This window comes from Protopterus annectens, chromosome 2.part1 (assembly GCF_019279795.1).
Source record: "Protopterus annectens isolate FY-2018-M chromosome 2.part1, PAN1.0, whole genome shotgun sequence".
Lineage (NCBI taxonomy): Eukaryota > Metazoa > Chordata > Ceratodontiformes > Protopteridae > Protopterus > Protopterus annectens.
Window position 1 is genome coordinate 414,326,562 of NC_056729.1, and position 19,807 is coordinate 414,346,368.

The 19,807-nt window shown below is 38.7% G+C and overlaps 1 protein-coding gene across 1 annotated transcript in view; it reads left to right on the top strand.

Moving 5' to 3' along the window:
• The first annotated feature begins 9,722 nt into the window (after positions 1-9,722).
• OTUD4 (OTU deubiquitinase 4) overlaps positions 9,723-19,807 on the top strand; it is a 2,240,995-nt gene continuing 2,230,910 nt past the window's right edge. Inside the window, exon 1 of the mRNA XM_044062226.1 lies at positions 9,723-10,316. Within this exon, the coding sequence (XP_043918161.1) occupies positions 10,155-10,316 (162 nt within the window). The 5' untranslated portion in view covers positions 9,723-10,154. The remainder of the gene's footprint in view (positions 10,317-19,807) is intronic.

The window sequence follows — 19,807 nt, forward strand, 5'->3', positions numbered from 1 at the left end:
AAGAACGGCTTGGACTGCATATGGGCGGATTTTGGCCGACTGCTCTGACCATTGGTAAGGTTGCCACCTTTTCATATGTCCAGGATGGGATATATTCCAGACACAAATCAGATTTTACAGGACAACACCTACTCACGGTCAGTACTACGGATAATACTTTTGTTTTCTGCCTACATGTTAGCTTATTGTTGTAGCAGTTTATATGCTCCTTCTGTTTCGTTTTCTTGCTTATTCTATTTCTTGTCACATGTGGTATGTTACATACGGACATACCTATTGTATGTGACTATTACATGCGATGTGGGATATAATTCTGTCATACGGTCACTGGATATTTACATTTATAATGGTTTTGGTATGGACACAACTGCCCAGCTGTGTACTATCCCTCACAATGTGGGACAGCTGGTAACCCTGACCATTGGGCTAGATGTAGCTATTGGCGGCACGCTAACATGATGCGCTTCACTTCCACTTGGTATAACTATCTACACTGCGTTAGAATACGCGCACACGGTTTTCAATGTCATCTGTTCGAGGGATGGAGACTCTATATTCCCTACCGTGTATTTGTGTTTGCTTCTTAATTTTGTGTTCGCAAGAACTGTCTTGCATGCTTTGCATACATTTCAGTATCCACGGACACTGACAGGTGTGATTACTATTGCAGGCAAATTGTTATTTTCAAGCATTTTAGTTTGCACGTCGACAGCCGACATTTCCACGCCTCCATGCGGCACTTCGACACGCCCTATGCACTCGCGCTCATTTCCTATGCACGTGGCTGTGGCGGCAGCGCGCCTTCATTAATATGCATTTGGCACTACTGCGCCATCTACACGCCGCACGGTCGGCGCAAGCCTAACGCCAGCCTTGCGCCGAGCTTCATGAATCCTGGGCAATATCTTTGTGACAAGTCCAACTGTTACTGGAGAGGCCAAATCCACCTGCTCACCTAGTTTTGAGGGCCCTAGGAACCATTTCACCAGCCATTCTAGTTCCAATGGCAAGATTCTTCATGCGAGGACTGCAATGGACTCTAGCAGTTCAGTGGTCCAATTCTGTACCATCCACTTTCTGCTCCCATCAAACTAACTATGATTTGCAAGCGTCAACTCCAGTGGTGGATGCTTTCAAATGACCTGCTTTTTGCCAGGCCTTTTTCTCTTCCCCTTCCAAAAGCCATGGTGACCACTGATGCTTCCCTGTTAGGGAGGGGTGGGGCATTATCAAGGAAGATTGGTCTGCGGTATGTGATCCACAACAGAGACCAAATTGCACATAAACATTCTGGAGATGAGGGCAGTCCTTCTGCCTTATGCAAGCCTTTCACGACTGCCTCCCTCTGAGAATGATTGTAATTCAAACAGACAACATGTCAGTAGTCTGGTATTTCACCAAGCAGAGGGAAACCTGGTCATATCCTCTGTGCAGGGTGGCCATGAGAGTGTGGGAATGGGTGATCTCTTCAAACTGCTTTCCCCTTGCAACGTACATTCCTGAGACGACCAACGTTCTAGCGGACAGACTGAGCAGATCTATCTTGTGTCCATGAGTGGTCGCAATCAATAAATAGCAAACCAGATATTCAGCTGATGGGGCCAACCCTGCTGCGATCTCTTTGTTTCTCCCCTGAACAAGTGCAGCAGGTACTTCGCTCAGATTCCCCCAACTAGGGAGTCACTCAGGGACGCTCTAGTACACGATTGGTCCCCAAGTCTCCTGTTTGCTCATTCTCCTATTCCTCTGACCCCCAAAGTCCTACAGAAAGCCGGAAGGTTGAAAAGCATATTGATCCTCATTGCCCCATTCTGGCCTCATCAAGTATGGTTCCCCTTCCTGCAGTCTCACAACAGGTGTCCCCCATGGATACTGGATCCCAGACAGGATCTGATCTCCCATCCCTTCAAACATCAAGTCCCAATCTCAGATCACCAAGGTTAACCACTTGATTTATCCACAGTTATTCTAAGAAAGTCCAGGCTAGCTTCCCCAAGTCAAGAAATTATACTTGCTTCCAAAAAGCCTTCCACAAAAAAAAGGTTTACAGTAGCAACTGGAAGAGATTTTCAATTTGGGCATTCAAACAGAATACTAATCCCTTTTTAGCTTCTATTTTGGATATGCTCCTGTTTCTAAGTTCTCTTTCAAGATGAGGCTAGTTTTTCCACCATAAAATTGCAATTGGTAGCAATTGCAAATGTTCACATTGGGAAAGGCACTTCCTTTTCATCTCCCCTTTCAACATCCAGGTTATGAAGAGCCTTTATGAAAGGGTTTTTTTCTACTTAGGCCACCAATAAAAGATCTGTCTCTGCATTGGGATTTCACCATTGTGCTTCAAGGCCTTACTCAGAAACTGTTTGAGCCTGCGAATTCCTGTGACGTGAAATTTCTAACTTGGAAAATAATTTTCCTAGTGACCATCACTTCAGCAGAAAGAGTGTCTGAGTTACAAGCTTTATCATCCAAACCACCTTACGTTGCGTTTTTTAAAGACAGGGTTTCCTTAAGAACCAATATTACTTTTATCCCTAAAGTTGCTACAGAGACAAATATTAATCAAGCCATTCACTTAACAGTCTTTTTTCCCCCAATTACTCAAAGAAGGGAGAAAATATGCTGCATCTACTGAATGTACACAGACAGCTGTCTTTCTATCTACGTAGGACGAAGCAGCATAGAAAATCTGTGCAGCTATTCCTTTCTTTCTAACCTAGTCGACTAGGCCAGACAGTGTCCAAAATCACTCTAGCAAAGTGGATTACTGATTGTATTTCTATGGTTTATAACTTGAATGGCATGCAGCTTCCCCGTCCCCCAAAATATGTCCTCCTTGTCTGCTTTTCAGCCAGAACTCTTATTGATGAAATTTGTGCAGCAACAACTTGGTCCAAGTCTCATACATTTGTTTCTCATCACAAACTGGATGGTGTATCTAGGAACATAGCATCTTTTGGCTCGGATGTGCTCAGACATATCCTTCCATGAGGGCCACCTAGGATTTATGTAGCTGAGGACTTTTACTCAACAGTGAGGAAGAATGAAATGGATAACATCAAATTTAGAAGTTATGTACTTACCATAACTTGGCATCTGTGTTGTCCCATTTCATTCTTCCTCAGGTCCCACCTGTCCACCCCTCAACCTAAACAGTTGCCAGAGATCTAGAGGTGAGCTCCATATTATGGTGGTCATACATACATATACATATATATATATATATATATATATATATATATATATATATATATATATATATATATATATATATATATATATATAATTTTTTTTTCTGTTGAGACCTATTATTAATTTATGTAAATAGGGCAGCAAACTCGACCTGAGAGGTTAGAGGAGAAGTGGAGCATTATGGGAGAGGAAGGAGCTTGAGGCTCAGATCGTAAGTCTTGAGAAGCAACTGAGTCAGATCTGAGATTGGATCCGGAGACACGAGTGAGGAAGAATGAAACTGGACAACACAGATGCCAAGTTAAAGTAAGAATATAACGTCTAACTTTGCAAAGTTTCTCTCCTTAAACTATTCAGCAGGCTAAAAGGCCTTTGATAAAACTACTTAATACTGAGTGTATTGATACTGCTTGGAACTGATTTTAGTATTAAAGTAGTGCGTTCTTTTTTTTTTTTTTACTATAACTAGTGAACTGGTTCTTGCTGGTGGCAGAAGAAATTTTCCACGCTAGTTGTTTCATCCTTAAATTTAAACATTCAGTAGCAAGTCCACCAAAACATTATTCTAATACCAAACTCCAAGCAGTTATAGTTATGTCTGCCTGTTAATAATAATGGACCAGCACTTCTCCACAAGTTCTCTAGCTAGCCAGTGTGTGATGGGGATCTTGAGACACTGCAAGAATTGTCTCATGCTGTCTGATGATCGTCTATTACTCAAACAACATAACACAGTGTGTGAATGATGTACATGTATAAATATTCTTGCAGACAAAATTTTCACACACAGTAAACTCAGTAATACACCACACATCACACCTCTCTTCAAAGTCGTCATAATACACATAATCCATCATGTGCTGAGGTTCTAAATATTAACTTGCCTAAATCTTAAAGACCTACAAACCAGAATACAAGCACAGAGCACAATCAGCATATCAAGCCAACTCCCTCACACAGCAGGAGGAGTCCTAAACTCGCAGATGCTGAGCCCGCAAGTCAAACATTGACCCAACCAAGCATTATTGTTATATATGACTCCATTGTAAGACATATAGATGTGCCTGTTACCTGGCTGAGCAAGGAAACAGTGATGGTCAGTTGCTTGTCTGGTGCCAGATTACACATGCACTTACGTCACTGAACAACAAATACCTTATGACTCTATCATAGTTCATGCCGGTGTCAATAACTTGAGGTGTGCCTCCCTGGACTATATGAAGAGAAACATGATGGAGCTCTCAGACCTTGGGTCCAAGGCAGGTATAAGCATAGCACTGAGCATCATTCTACCTTCTCCAAGGATGATGCTGCGATATGAGCAAAAAAAAATGTAATCCAATAATTGGCTAAGTTTTTGGTGTCATTCAAAGTGGGTCCTATATCTGTCAGCCTGGGAGGATATGATTGACACAATGCACTGCTTCAATAGGGATGGCCTGCATCTGTCCCCCTCTAGGCTTTCAGTTATTGGCAAAGATGCTGCCCATCCACATAGTGCCTTTTTTAGGCAATGCCAACCTGATAAATCTACCACCATAACAAATCAAGCAACGGAAAATATGAAGATGTTACTGATCAATGCTAAGAGCCTAAACAAGACCACCTAAAAGCACACAAGGTACCTTTAGAAATTTCTTTAAAGACAAATCATCTAGTCCTAAGTGATACATTGGCAAGTTTCAAATCCCCACTTACCCAGTTAACTCCACTGAATATGCAGAAATGTATACCACCACACTATACCAGCATGTAAACAGCTGCATAGATGAAGCTGCACCTCGGGATGATCAAATGCAGAGCACACCCCAGAAACAAACCCACATGGTGTAAACATAATATCACCAAGCTTTATAATAAAAAAAAATAATTTTTACAAAATGTAAGAAGAGTAATTCCCAAAATGTTAGAGCCCTTATCACTGAAATAAATCCCCTGCATCAAGAAGGACCTTCCACAGACCCAGGCAATTACAGATTCATAAGTCCGCCCACCATCATATGCAAAGCCATAGAAAGACTTGTCATGGAATTAATAAACCATGGCATAGGGAACATCCAAACACTACACCAGTCTCAGTCTGGATTCGTCAATGGTAGGTCAAGCTTACTCAATCTGGTGGACTTTTTTTGAAAAGAACACGATAGCGATGGATGAAGGCAAAATGGTACACATGAACCTATGAATAGAGGAGTTGCATAAATGACTACCTTGAACTTTTGTACACCAAAATTCTACATAGTTTAAAAGTTAAAACCCTACATAGCTATCAATTAGTAACTAGACTGAGGAACTATTTTACATTAAAATACATAAGAAAACATAACTATCACACATAACTACTAAATCATACATAAATTACTGAATGTAAAATTCAAACTGCAAAACAATACAGTTACCCATCTATAAGTGCAATGAGGCATTTGGGAGTGTATATTGTACACATATTACCAGATTTCCAAGGACTGTAAAGCACTCTCTCTTTAGGCTTGTGCCTTACAATGATGGTGATGGGAGGCATTACTGCTTACACACATTTTCCACTTATCGGGATTTACCACCAAAATGATTACCCTTGTGAATATTTTTAGGATACAACAAGCATATCATCAGCTAGTACCCTTGTTTTAAAAACGTCTTCACTGACAGACGCTTCAGAGTCAAAATCAGATCTTCCCAGTCAGAATCTGCACCTATTACCAAAGGTGTACCACAAGGATCCATTCTTGCCCCCCCTTTCCATATTCATTAAACTTCCTTGTGACTTCCCCCATCTCCCACTCTTGTTCTAAGCAGATGACATGGTCCTTTACCGATCATGTCATTACCACACCATCATTCAATCAAAACTTCAGTCTGAATTACATGAGCCCCATCAATGGTTCATAAACCATAACTTCTTCTCAACCTCTCCAAGACCACAACTATGCCTTTTGGAACACCACAGAAAATTCACCAAGTATTTGAGTCTTTGACTGTTTTTGACTTATACAACCATACCTGAGAAACAACGTCCACCTTCAAATACCTAGGATTATAGCTTGACCAATCTCTAAATTTCTATTTCCAAATAGACAGTTACAACAAAAATAAACTACTTTTCTTCTGGGCCAAAAAGAGCTCCTCCTTTTATTTCAGCCAGGAAGAGCAGCCATTGGCAAAGTAGTTCTCCTCTCTCAGCTAGAATATAAAGTACGCATTTTCACACCCTCCACCAAGAAAAACACCACCACACTCCAGACAGTCTCTAACAACATATGCTGCTTTGTTACAAACTCATCCCTCCATGAGCATCACTGTGTCACCTGAGAAAAAGCCACGTGGCTACCCATAAAACACAGAGCTAGTCTACTGCTTAGTTCGCAACTCTACAACTCCAGATATTTAATCCCCTTTCAGCTAAACTTTATGACAGAAATACTACATACAACTTGAGACACTACTAACAAGCCACTTCAACTCTCATTTTACACACACACACCCCAAACCAAACTCTACAGCAATGCATATGCATTCTCTTCTCAGGCACCTCCTCTTTGGCAAGCTCTCCCCATCAACCTAAAGGAAATCAACACTTACTACAAATTTGGAGTGCAGCTCAAAAAAACCTCTTCATCCAAGACAAATGATCCTGCTTCAGAACAGGACCTATCACCCGACATACTATTCCTATCTTATTTCCACTCATCATCTCCTCAAAAATTACTGAAGGTTGACACTTTAGAAACTAATGTAAATAGTGTACACTGCACTGTGCTTGTTTTCTATAATGTACATACACATTTTTTTCTATGTAACTAATCTTAACTTCACTACTATTACTTACATTTTCACTTTTTTTGTTTGTGAAATGTTTTGTTCTTCAGCCGGACTAAGCCCAAAATGGGTCAGTATTGATCAGTGCACTACCTCAGTGAACAAATATAAATAAATACTATACATGCTTTGAAATCATTATGGCACTGACATGCATGTCTTCTCCTCTGAAAACGTTCACCCTTACAGAAGTCAGCTGATGTATTTTGTAGTGTAAGCATATGCTTATAAACTGGGCTGAGCAATAGCATTCAACAGTTTAACAAGAGTCATGTAAATGACTGCTCTGAAAATTTCAAACCAAAATTCCTTAATGCACATAATTAAAAATGTATAAACTTGCATAGCTATCAATTAGCTAAAATGGTGGAGGAACTAATTCACATTAAAATACACAACACACAATTATCGTTCATAAACTACTAAATGTAAGATTAAAACTGCAAAAAATACAATTATCTGCTTTATAAGTGCAATAAATTTTGCTATTGCCTTTGCCTCACTTACTGTCTTAACTATCTCCCTTCATATATTTTATTAGCTATGTATCATTGCTCATTACCATTTTACAATATTCTACAACTGCAGAGCTGATGACATATTAATGACTAGGCATCTCAATTTTTTGTATATTGTATTCAGTACTTTTGTATGACATATTGATATCCTTATTTACTCACACAGAACTGCTTAATGATGTTAGGACGCTCTATTTATTTGACATACTTTGACATTTATTAAGTTGGTTAAAACCTTTCGTGTTTTATATCATCTGCAGCAATCCTTTGTTTAACTTTTATGTATAGCTATTTGTCCAAGTTGGGTCTTTGCTAGTACTTTAAATACTTTGTTTTATGTACACTATTTATATATCTTACTAATGTTAAACGTGGAGCTTTTCACCTCGGGTCTCTGCTGAAAAAGGAATTGTGTCCAGTTAGACTTTCCTGGTAAACAAACATAAAATATGTACACTATTTATATATCTTACTAATGTTAAACGTGGAGCTTTTCACCTCGGGTCTCTGCTGAAAAAGGAATTGTGTCCAGTTAGACTTTCCTGGTAAACAAACATAAAATAAAGCACTTGGGGGTGTGCATGGCAGTGATTGTACAAATACTACCACACACACAGGGACTGTAGGGCACTCTCCCTTTGAGTACGTGCCCACCAACAATCCCGGCCGGGTGCAAAGTAATATTTATACTATGCACATCTCCTTATGCCTTACTGCATATATAACAATAGAAGATAATAGACCGAAAGGGGCGAGAATGTAGTGCAGTGTACACCTGGACATACTTCCATTTTTGTGGGCATGCCACTTAGGTTCATAGGTAAGTACTAGGCTATCAGCCCTAGAACCTATATAAGCCTAGCCAAAAGAGGTTCCCTAGCTACCACCGCCCAAGAAAATTATTTTCCTGCGCCCCTGTCGAGCAGAGCTACAGAAGTAATCCCCAGGGTAAATTTCCTGTTTCCCATCCAATTGTAAGTTCCACTTGTAACTGTAGAAACATTAAGTTTGCATACTTACCAATCCTACCTCCAAGTATGTATTAAACAGAGATAGTCTATATGTTACATGGTCCAGACAGGTAATATCTACTATGGTCATACCTCTCAGTTATCCCCACTTACTGTTAGAAAAGTAGCTGTCCCTTTTAAAATTGGACATTTTCTTAAGAAAAGGTGGTGGATTAGTCAGAAAATATTATCAACCCTGTTATTTTTTCCTATCACTTTTTCTAACTTAATATGCAACTGTAATAGTCATTCCTTTAAGTATCCTAAAACTTTCTCAAAAAAAAATTTTCTAAAACGTTTCATTATTTTTTTCTATTTTGCTTACAAGATACTACAAAAATTAAAATCCAATAAAATAAGTGCATATATTGTAATAATATGTTTTTAAATGAAACAACGTAACTACTTACAGCATGGTCCTAAAAATATCTGGACTGCTTGCCTTAACACAATTTGGCAGCCTTTCCTATGCTAACTCAGATAGCTACTTTCTCAAGACCCATTTAGTATATTTCTCATTCCTATGTAAGCTCATGCATAGGGTCGGGTGTGTAACAAATATATACTGTTTGATAACCACAGAGATGTCTCACGTACAAGAATAAGGTATTAACGCATTTTGACCGTCTTGCTCATACCTTTCACCCTCTTCAAAGCTTAAAATAATGGGAAAACAAACGCCCAAAATAGGCACAGATTTTAAATATTGCTCTTACAAACTTAGAAAGTTGCTGGAATAACAGGATTTGTGTTAGTATACATTTCCTGAAGGATATTAAGTCTGAAACCCAAATGTATATCATTATTCAGTGACTTCAGTTCTCTATGATTTGTCAAAAAAAAAAAAAGATTTTATGAGGCACTAACCAAAAACACGAGAAAAAAAATCCGGACATTTTGTGAAAAAAATTGGCACTTGAAAGGTACAAATCTTGCTCAGTAAAAAAAGAAAACTATAAACGCCGTATGTTAAAAAAAAAACCGTACAACTCGTGGTTTACGGTCTGAGTACTCCTTTGTCGGTCTGACTTTCACTTTCCGTTTCCCGCGCTTTGAAGTCTTTTTATATCCTTCTGCAGCTCAGTAACCTCACAGCAAAACAAAAGTAGTTTCATGCGTCAAGCCCAGCCTGTGTAAAAGTGACACAAGTACTACAACTCCCATATATCCGAGTGCGTTGCATAATTCTCTTGTCGTGTTGTCGCATTCTAGTTGTGCCGGTGAGAAACAGAAAAAAAAAGTGTCGAAAATGTTGTTGAGCAGTAGCTTATATTATATATACGGTCTTTCGTAAAAGAAATATAGTATCTTCTGCGGATGCTGAAGTTTTTTATTACACTGTTAACCACGTGCAATATATTAGCATAAAGGGCGTACTCGTTGTTTCAGACAGTACTGCATAGCAGCTAAAAAGTAAAAGATGCACGTTGAAAGAGATTATATTTTTAGAAACGCAAGTTAATACTTTGTAGCTTAAGTTTTTAGGTTGCTCGCTTTGTTTTCTTCGTAGCCATTTCGGTGAAATTAATACATTTTAAGTTTCGTTTTTGTTGTGGGCGCAGGATGAGCCTGTCATTCCCGGTTTGAGTTACTTTCTTGACGATTTTGATTTGTGTTTATGTTGGATATAAACATGGAAGGTGGAAATCGGGAAGGGAATAGTAATGAAACCCACGTTAATAGTGATGTTGTCATGGACAAATTTTTAAAGTCGTTGGGTCTGTATCGGAAACGAATTGCTAAAGACGGGTCCTGCCTTTTTAGGGCTGTGGCTGAACAGGTAAAATATTACAAAACAAATCTGGTGTGTAGACATGTCGATTTTCAACAGAGAGCTTAAGATTCTAAGGCCAGCAAAAAAATCACTGAATAATTCTTTCATCAAACTTGAGGCCACTTTTCTCCAGACAAAGGAGAGAGAAAAAGTTCCTGGCAAGATTTCTTTTTAGTAACCAGATATGTTAACCAGTCATGTGTGCCTACTTTAGTGACAGTGATTTTAATGTTGTAGTTATGTTAAAAGGCAGTTAGTATGCATACGTTCGATTGCAGACCGTAATTTATAATAAAACTATATTGGCTTGTTTTTATGTAAAAGTACTGTCATTACGTAGTTGTTTCTTATTGTGCCCATGTTTGCGTGTTTTGCTAGAGGTTCTTAAAATAGCGACGAACTATTCAGGTAGTACACATTGCGTACCCTGGTCCATGTCTTGTCTGAACTGCAAAGTATGTCTTCTGTGTTGCTGGATGTGTTTGACTCTTTCCCACTCTGTCTAGCAACCCTGAAGCTTATCTTCTGTGGTAATGCATTTATGATCTTTTAACTGTAGGATCTTGTCATTTTTTGTTGCCATTATTGATCCACACTTTGGGACTGGTTGCTTATTTGCAGCACACTTGTGTAACCCTTTCCTGACAAGCTGAGTGACCAGTAATGGCTTTGGCACAAGCAAACACAAGGACTGTCAGACTAAGTCCCATTATTATTATTATTTAAACAGGAAGTACCTCAGGAACTGGAGGATATTGTTGCTATGATCCCTTTAGGAAGACCTCTTTGCAATAATGTAGCCATTTGTGTTTTTTTTTCTTACTTATAATATATTCTAGTGTACACTTTATCTGGTCTTTCCTAGTTAGTAATGCTGCATGGGATGGACCCCTAGCCCCCCTTTTTGGAGAGAAAAAGAGGCCAGATTTGATCGTCCTTGTTTTGACCTGAATGCATTTGTGAGGCACAGGTCTCTTATGCCCTGCATTGTGCCTTTTTAGTGGAGGTTATAGTTTTGTTACTTCATATTAATCTAAATCTGTAAAGCATTGTTTATCACTATTCTCGGTGTTTTAAATCATGTGAAAGCATAGACTTTACCATCCTTAATATTCTTGAACAGATCCAAGGAGGAAAAATGCATCCCAATATTAGTCTTGACTTACTGTAATTTAATGGAGTTATTGAAGCAGTGCTACAAACTATGTGAACAAGAACAGATAGGTTTGTAAAACATGATGGTATATCTGTTTATGTTCTTCTATTGCTGAGTATTTTTATAAAAATACTTGCACTGTGTCTGACTAAACATGAAATATGTATATATAATGACATATCACATTGTAATGTGTGTGTGTGTGTGCGTGTGTGTGTGTGTGTATATATATATATATATATATATATATATATATATATATATATATATATATATATATTGTAAACTGTCAGTTAACTGGCACGGTAGATGTCGCATAAGTGTAGTGTCTGGTTGCTTGAGAGTTACTATTAAAAATAGACCTGACAAATATTCTGTCCTATATTCTATTCCACCCAGACCATTCTGTGGGTATGTGCCAGGGGCGTTTCTGTACATGTGTACCATTTTAATATTCATATGTTTGTGACTACAGTATGGCCTGTCAGGTTGTATTGAAATGTGTATACTTGTTCTTTGTGTTTCTTTCTGATTCACCCACTGCTCCCTCATACACCTCCAGTTCACCTATTTTCCATCCAACACAGTCTCCCCTTTGTGGATTATACCTTTACCCACCCCCACACACATATTCCTGACACTCCATCCATCCCTTCTTTGGTTGATGGCCCATGACCGTAAAGGGGAACACATTGCATACACTACATATGTCAGGTACCTGTATGGTTGTGTATTACCCTGGCATGTTTCACCTTCCACATGCTGTACACCCACATAGGTACATGCCCATACTTAACTTTTGACATGGTTGGTACAGGGTAATCCCCGTTAAACTGTGACACATCCTGACAAGGGGCTTGGACTGCATATGGGGGGTTTTTGGCCCGACTGCTCTGACCATTGGTTGCCACCTTTTCATATGTCCAGGATGGGATATATTCCGGACAAAAATCGATTTTACAGGACAACCCCTACCCATTTAGTACACGGATAATACTTTTTTTCTGCCTACATGTTAGCTTATTGTTTTTGGTTTATATGCTCCTTCTGTTTTTTTCTTGCTTATTCTATTTCTTGTCACATTTTATGTTACATAGGACATACCTATTGTATGTGACTATTACGCATGTATAAATTCTGTAAACGGTCACTGGATATTTACATTTATAATGGTTTTGGTATGGACACAACTGCCCAGCTGTGTACTACCCCTCACAATGTGGGACAGCTGGTAACCCTGACCATTGGGCTAGATGTAGCTTTTGGGCCCAGCTAACATGATGCCCTTCCCACTTGGTATAACTATCTACACTGCGTTAGAATACGGCCCCGGTTTTCAATGTCATTTGTTCGAGGGATGGAGACTCATTTTCCCCTACCGTGATTTGTGTTTGCTTCTTAATTTTGTGTTCAGAAAAACTGTCTTGCATGCTTTGCATACATTTCCGTATCCACGGACACTGACAGGTGTGATTACTATTGCAGGCAAATTGTTATTTTCAAGCATTTTAGTTTGGGCCCACAGCCGACATTTCCCGCCTCCATGCGGCCCCGACACGCCCATACTTTGCTCCCTTTCCTATGCAGGCTGGGCGGCAGCACCCATTAATATGCAATTCCCGCCCTTTTTCCCCTCGGGCCCCCTAACGCCAGCCTTCGCCCAGCTTCATGAATCCTGGGCAATATCTTTTTGACAAGTCCAACTGTTACTGGAGAGGCCAAATCCACCTGCTCACCTAGTTTTGACCCTAGGAACCATTTCACCAGCCATTCTAGTTCCAATGGCAAGATTCTTCATAGGACTGCAATGGACTCTAGCAGTTCAGTGGTCCCAAATTTTGTACCATCCACTTTTTCCCCTCAAACTAACTATGATTTTAAGCCAACTCCAGTGGTGGATGCTTTCAAATGACCTGCTTTTTCCAGGCCTTTTTTCTTTTCCCAAAAACCATGGGGACCACTGATGCTTCCCTGTTAGGGAGGGTGGGGGATTATCAAGGAAGATTGGTCTCTATGTGATCCCCAACAGAGACCAAATTGCACATAAACATTCTGGAGATGAGGGCAGTCCTTCTGCCTTTTTCAACCTTTTAACTGCCTCCTCTGAGAATGATTGTAATTCAAAAACCATGTCAGTAGTCTGGTATTTCACCAAGCAGAGGGGAAAACCCGGTCATATCCTCTGAGGGTGGCCATGGGGTGTGGGAATGGGTGATCTCTTCAAACTGCTTTCCCCTTTAAAGCAATTCCTAAAATAATTCTGGGGGACAGACTGAGCAGATCTATCTTGTGTCCATGAGGGTTTAATCAATAAATAAAAACCAGATATTCAGCTGATGGGGCCCAATGCTGCGATCTCTTTGTTTTTCCCCCGAAAACAACCATTTGATTTTCCAAGTTATTTAAGAAAGCCCGGCTAGTTCCCCCAACAAGAAATTATACTTTTTAAAAGCCTTCCCAAAAAAATTTACATGCCTAAAGAGATTTTCAATTTGGGATTCAAACAGAAACTAACCCCTTTTTAGTTCATTTTGGATATGCTCCTTTTCTAATTCTCTTTCAAGATGAGGCTATTTTTCCAATAAAAATTCAATTGGTAGCAATTAAAAATGTTCCGGGGAAAGGCACTTCCTTTTCATTCCCCCCTTTCAACCCGGGTTATAAGGGCCTTTTGAAATTTTTTTTTTTAAAGGCCCCCAATAAAGATTGTCCTCTTTGGGGAAATTTGCTTCAAGGCCTTCTCAGAAATTTTTTTGGCCCATTCCTGGCGGAAATTTTCTTAAAATTTTTTTCCCTAGTACCATCACTTCAGCAGAAAGAGTGTAATTCAAGTTTATCTCCAAAACCTTTTTTTTTTAAAGACAGGGTTTCCTTAAGAACCAATTTTTTTTTATCCCTAAAGTTCTCAGAGAAAAAATTTAATCAAGCCATTCCAACATTTTTTTTTCCCCTTACTCAAAAAAGGAAAAAATTCCACACTAAATGTAAAAAAGCTGTTTTTCTTCTGGAAAGGGAGCTAAAAAATCTGTGGCTATTCCTTTTTTCTAACCTAGCGAAGGCCAGACAGTTCCAAAACACCTAGCAAAGGGTTCTGATTTATTTCTATTTTTAAAAACTTAATGGCATCACTTCCGTCCCCAAAATATGCCCTTTCTTTTTCACCCAGAACTCTTATTGTGAAATTTGTGCCAAAAATTTTCCAAGTCTAAACATTTGTTTCTCATACAAACTGGAGGGTTATCTAGGAACATGCATCTTTTGGCTGGGTGCTCAGACATATCCTTCCATGAGGGCCACCTAGGATTTATGTAGCTGAGGACTTTTTACTAAACAGTGAGGAAGAATGAAATGGATAACATCAAATTTAGAAGTTATGTACTTACCAAAACCCATCTGTTTGTCCCATTTCATTCTTCCTCAAACCTGTCCACCCCTCAACCTAAACAGTTGCCAGAGATCTAGAGGTGAGCTCCATATTATGGTGGTCATCATACTATACTATATATATATATATATATATATATATATATATATATATATATATATATATATATATATATATATATATATAATTTTCTGTTAGACCTATTATTAATTTATGTAAATGGGGCGCTACCTGAGAGGTTAGAAGAAGTGGAGCATTATGGGAGGGGAAAGGGGAGCTTGAGGCTCAGATCGTAAGTCTTGAGAAGCAACTGAGTCAGATCTGAGATTGATCCAGACCAGTGAGGAAGAATGAAACTGGACAACACAGATGCCAAGTTAAAGTAAGAATATACCCTTAACTTTGCAAAGTTTTCCCCTTAAACTATTCAGCAGGCAAAAAGGCCTTTGATAAAACTACTTAATACTGAGTGTATTGATTTTTAATGTTTTAGTATTAAAGTAGTGCGTTTTTTTTATTTCTAGTGAACTGGTTCTTGCTGGTGGCAGAAGAAATTTTCCACGCTAGTTGTTTCACCCTTTAAATTTAAACATTCAGTAGCAAGTCCACCAAAACATTATTCTAATACCAAACCCCAAGCAGTTATAGTTATGTCTGCCTGTTAATAATAAGGGAAAATTCTCCACAAGTTCTCTAGCTAGCCAGTGTGTGATGGGGATCTTGAGACACTGCAAGAATTGTTTTTGGTCTGATGATGTTTTACTCAAACAACATAAAAAGTGTGTGAATGATGTACATGTATAAATATTCTTGCAGACAAAATTTTCACAAAAGTAAACTCAGTAATACCCCAAAATCACCCTCTCTTCAAATGTCATAATACACCCATCATGGGGAGGTTCAAAATATTAACTTGCCTAAATCTTAAAGACCACAAACCAGAATACAAGCACAGAGCACAATCAGCATATAAAGCCAACTCCCTCAAAAGCAGGATCCTAAACTCCAGATGCTGACCATAAGTCAAACATTGCCCCAAAAAGCATTATTGTTATATATGACTCCATTGTAAGACATATAGATGTGCCTGTTACCTGGCTGAGCAAGGAAACAGTGATGGTCAGTTGCTTGTCTGGTGCCAGATTACACTCCCCGCCACTGAACAACAAATACCTTATGACTCTATCATAGTTCATGCCGGTGTCAATAACTTGAGGGGGCCCCCCTGGACTTTTGAAGAGAAACATGATGGAGCTCTCAGACCTTGGGTCCAAGGCAGGTATAAGCATAGCACTGAGCATCATTCTACCTTCCCCAAAGGGAGGGCTCGATATGAGAAAAAAAAATGTAATCCAATGGCTTTTTGGTGTCATTCAAAGTGGGTCCTATATCTGTCAGCCTGGGAGGATATGATTGACACAATGCACTGCTTCAATAGGGGGTGCATCTGCCCCCTCTAGGCTTTCAGTTATTGGCAAAGATGCTGCCCATCCACATAGTGCCTTTTTAGGCAATGCCAACCTGATAAATCTACCACCATAACAAATCAAGAAACGGAAAATATGAAGATGTTACTGATCAATGCTAAGAGCCTAAACAAGACCACCTAAAAGCACACAAGGTACCTTTAGAAATTTCTTTAAAGACAAATCATCTAGTCCTAAGTGATACATTGGCAAGTTTCAAATACTTACCCAGTTAACTCCACTGAATATGCAGAAATGTATACCACCACACTATACCAGCATGTAAACAGCTGCATAGATGAAGCTGCACCTCGATGATCAAATGCAGAGCACCCCCCAGAAACAAACCCACATGGTGTAAACAAAATTCACCAAGCTTTATAATAAAAAATAATTTTTACAAAATGTAAGAGGTAATTCCCAAAATGTTAGACCCCTTATCTCTGAAATAATTCCCCTGCTTCAAGAAGGACCTTCCACAGTCCCAGGCAATTACAGATTCATAAGTCCCCCCCCATCATATGCAAAGCCATAGAAAGACTTGTCATGGAATTAAAAACCATGGCATAGGGAACATGCAAACACTAGACCAGTCTCAGTCTGGATTCGTCAATGGTAGGTCAAGCTTACTCAATCTGGTGGACTTTTTTTGAAAAGAACACGATAGCGATGGATGAAGGCAAAATGGTACACATGAACCTATGAATAGAGGAGTTGCATAAATGACTACCTTGAACTTTTGTACACCAAAATTCTACATAGTTTAAAAGTTAAAACCCTACATAGCTATCAATTAGTAACTAGACTGAGGAACTATTTTACATTAAAATACATAAGAAAACATAACTATCACACATCTACTAAATCGTACATAAATTACTGAATGTAAAATTCAAACTGCAAAACAATACAGTTACCCATCTATAAGTGCAATGAGGCATTTGGGAGTGTATATTGTACACATATTACCAGATTTCCAAGGACTGTAAAGCACTCTCTTTTGGCTTGTGCCTTACAATGATGGTGATGGGGGGTTACTGCTTACACATTTTCCACTTATCGGGTTTTCCACCAAAATGATTACCCTTGTGAATATTTTTAGGATACAACAAGCATATCATATAGTACCCTTGTTTTAAAAACGTCTTCACTGACAGCGCTTCAGAGTCAAAATCAGATCTTCCCTAGTCTGCACCTTTACCAAAGGTGTACCACAAGGATCCCTTCTTGCCCCCTTTCCATATTCATTAAACTTCCTTGTGACTTCCCCATCTCCCTCTTGTTCTAAGCAGATGACATGGTCCTTTACCCCATCATGTCATTACCCACCATCATTCAATCAAAACTTCAGTCTGAATTACATGAGCCCCATCAATGGTTCATAAACCATAACTTCTTCTCAACCTCTCCAAGACCACAACTATGCCTTTTTGGGAAAACCACAGAAAATTCACCAAGTATTTGAGTCTTTGACTGTTTTTGACTTATACAACCATACCTGGGAAAAAACGCCACCTTCAAATACCTAGGATTATAGCTTGACCAATCTCTAAATTTCTATTTCCAAATAGACAGTTACAACAAAATAAACTACTTTTCTTCTGGGCCAAAAGAGCTCCTCCTTTTATTTCAGCCAGGAAGAGCAGCCATTGGCAAAGTAGTTCTCCTCTCTCATAGAATATAAAGTCCCCTTTCCCCCCTCCACCAAGAAAAACCACCACACTCCAGACAGTCTCTAACAACATATGCTGCTTTGTTACAAACTCATCCCTCCATGAGCATCATTGTCACCTGAGAAAAACCCCTGGCTCCCAAAAAAACCAGAGCTAGTCTACTGCTTGTTCCTCTACAACTCAGATATTTAATCCCCCTTTTAGCTAAACTTTATGACAGAAATACTACATACAACTTGAGACACTACTAACAAGCCACTTCAACTCTCATTTTAAAAACCCCCCCAAACTCTACAGCAATGCATATGCATTCTCTTCTCAGGCACCTCCTCTTTGGCAAGCTCTCCCCCTCAACCTAAAGGAAATCAACACTTACTACAAATTTGGAGTGCAGCTCAAAAAAACCCCTTCATCAAGACAAATGATCCTGCTTCAGAACAGGACCTATCACCCCATACTATTCCTATCTTATTTCCCCTCATCATCTCCTCAAAAATTACTGAAGGTTGACACTTTAGAAACTAATGTAAATAGTGTACACTGCACCTTTTTTTCTATAATGTACAAAACATTTTTTTTATGTAACTAATCTTAACTTCACTACTATTACTTACATTTTCACTTTTTGTTTGTGAAATGTTTTGTTCTTCAAGGACTAAGCCCAAAATGGGTCAGTATTGATCAGTGCACTACCTCAGTGAACAAATATAAATAAATACTATACATGCTTTGAAATCATTATGGCACTGACATGCATGTCTTCTCCTCTGAAAACGTTCACCCTTACAGAAGTCAGCTGATGTATTTTGTAGTGTAAGCATATGCTTATAAACTGGGCTGAGCAATAGCATTCAACAGTTTAACAAGAGTCATGTAAATGACTGCTCTGAAAATTTCAAACCAAAATTCCTTAATGCACATAATTAAAAATGTATAAACCAAACTATCAATTAGCTAAAATGGTGGAGGAACTAATTCACATTAAAATACACAACACACAATTATCGTTCATAAACTACTAAATGTAAGATTAAAACTGCAAAAATACAATTATCTGCTTTATAAGTGCAATTTTTGCTATTGCCTTTGCCTCACTTACTGTCTTAACTATCTCCCTTCATATATTTTATTAGCTATGTTATTCTCATTACCATTTTACAATATTCTACAACTGCAGAGCTGATGACATATTAATGACTAGGCATCTCAATTTTTTGTATATTGTATTCAGTACTTTTATGACATATTGATATCCTTATTTACTCACACAGAACTGCTTAATGATGTTAGGCTCATTTATTTGACATACTTTGACATTTATTAAGTTGGTTAAAACCTTTAATGTTTTATATCATCTGCAGCAATCCTTTGTTTAACATGTATAGCTATTTGTCCAAGTTGGGTCTTTGCTAGTACTTTAAATACTTTTTTTTTACACTATTTATATATCTTACTAATGTTAAGCGTGGAGCTTTTCACCTGGGGCTCTGCTGAAAAGGAATTGTGTCCAGTTAGACTTTCCTGGTAAACAAACATAAAATATGTACACTATTTATATATCTTACTAATGTTAAGCGTGGAGCTTTTCCCCCGGTTTTGCTGAAAAAAGGGAAATTTTGTCCAGTTAGACTTTCCTGGTAAACAAACATAAAATAAAGCACTTGGGGGGGTGCATGGCAGTGATTTTACAAAATACCCCACACAGGGTGTGGGCACTCTCCCTTTATGCGTGCCCACCAACAATCCCCGGGGGGTGCAAAGTAAATTTTTTTAAAAAAATTTTTTTTTCCCTTATGCCCCCCCCCAAAAAAAAAAAA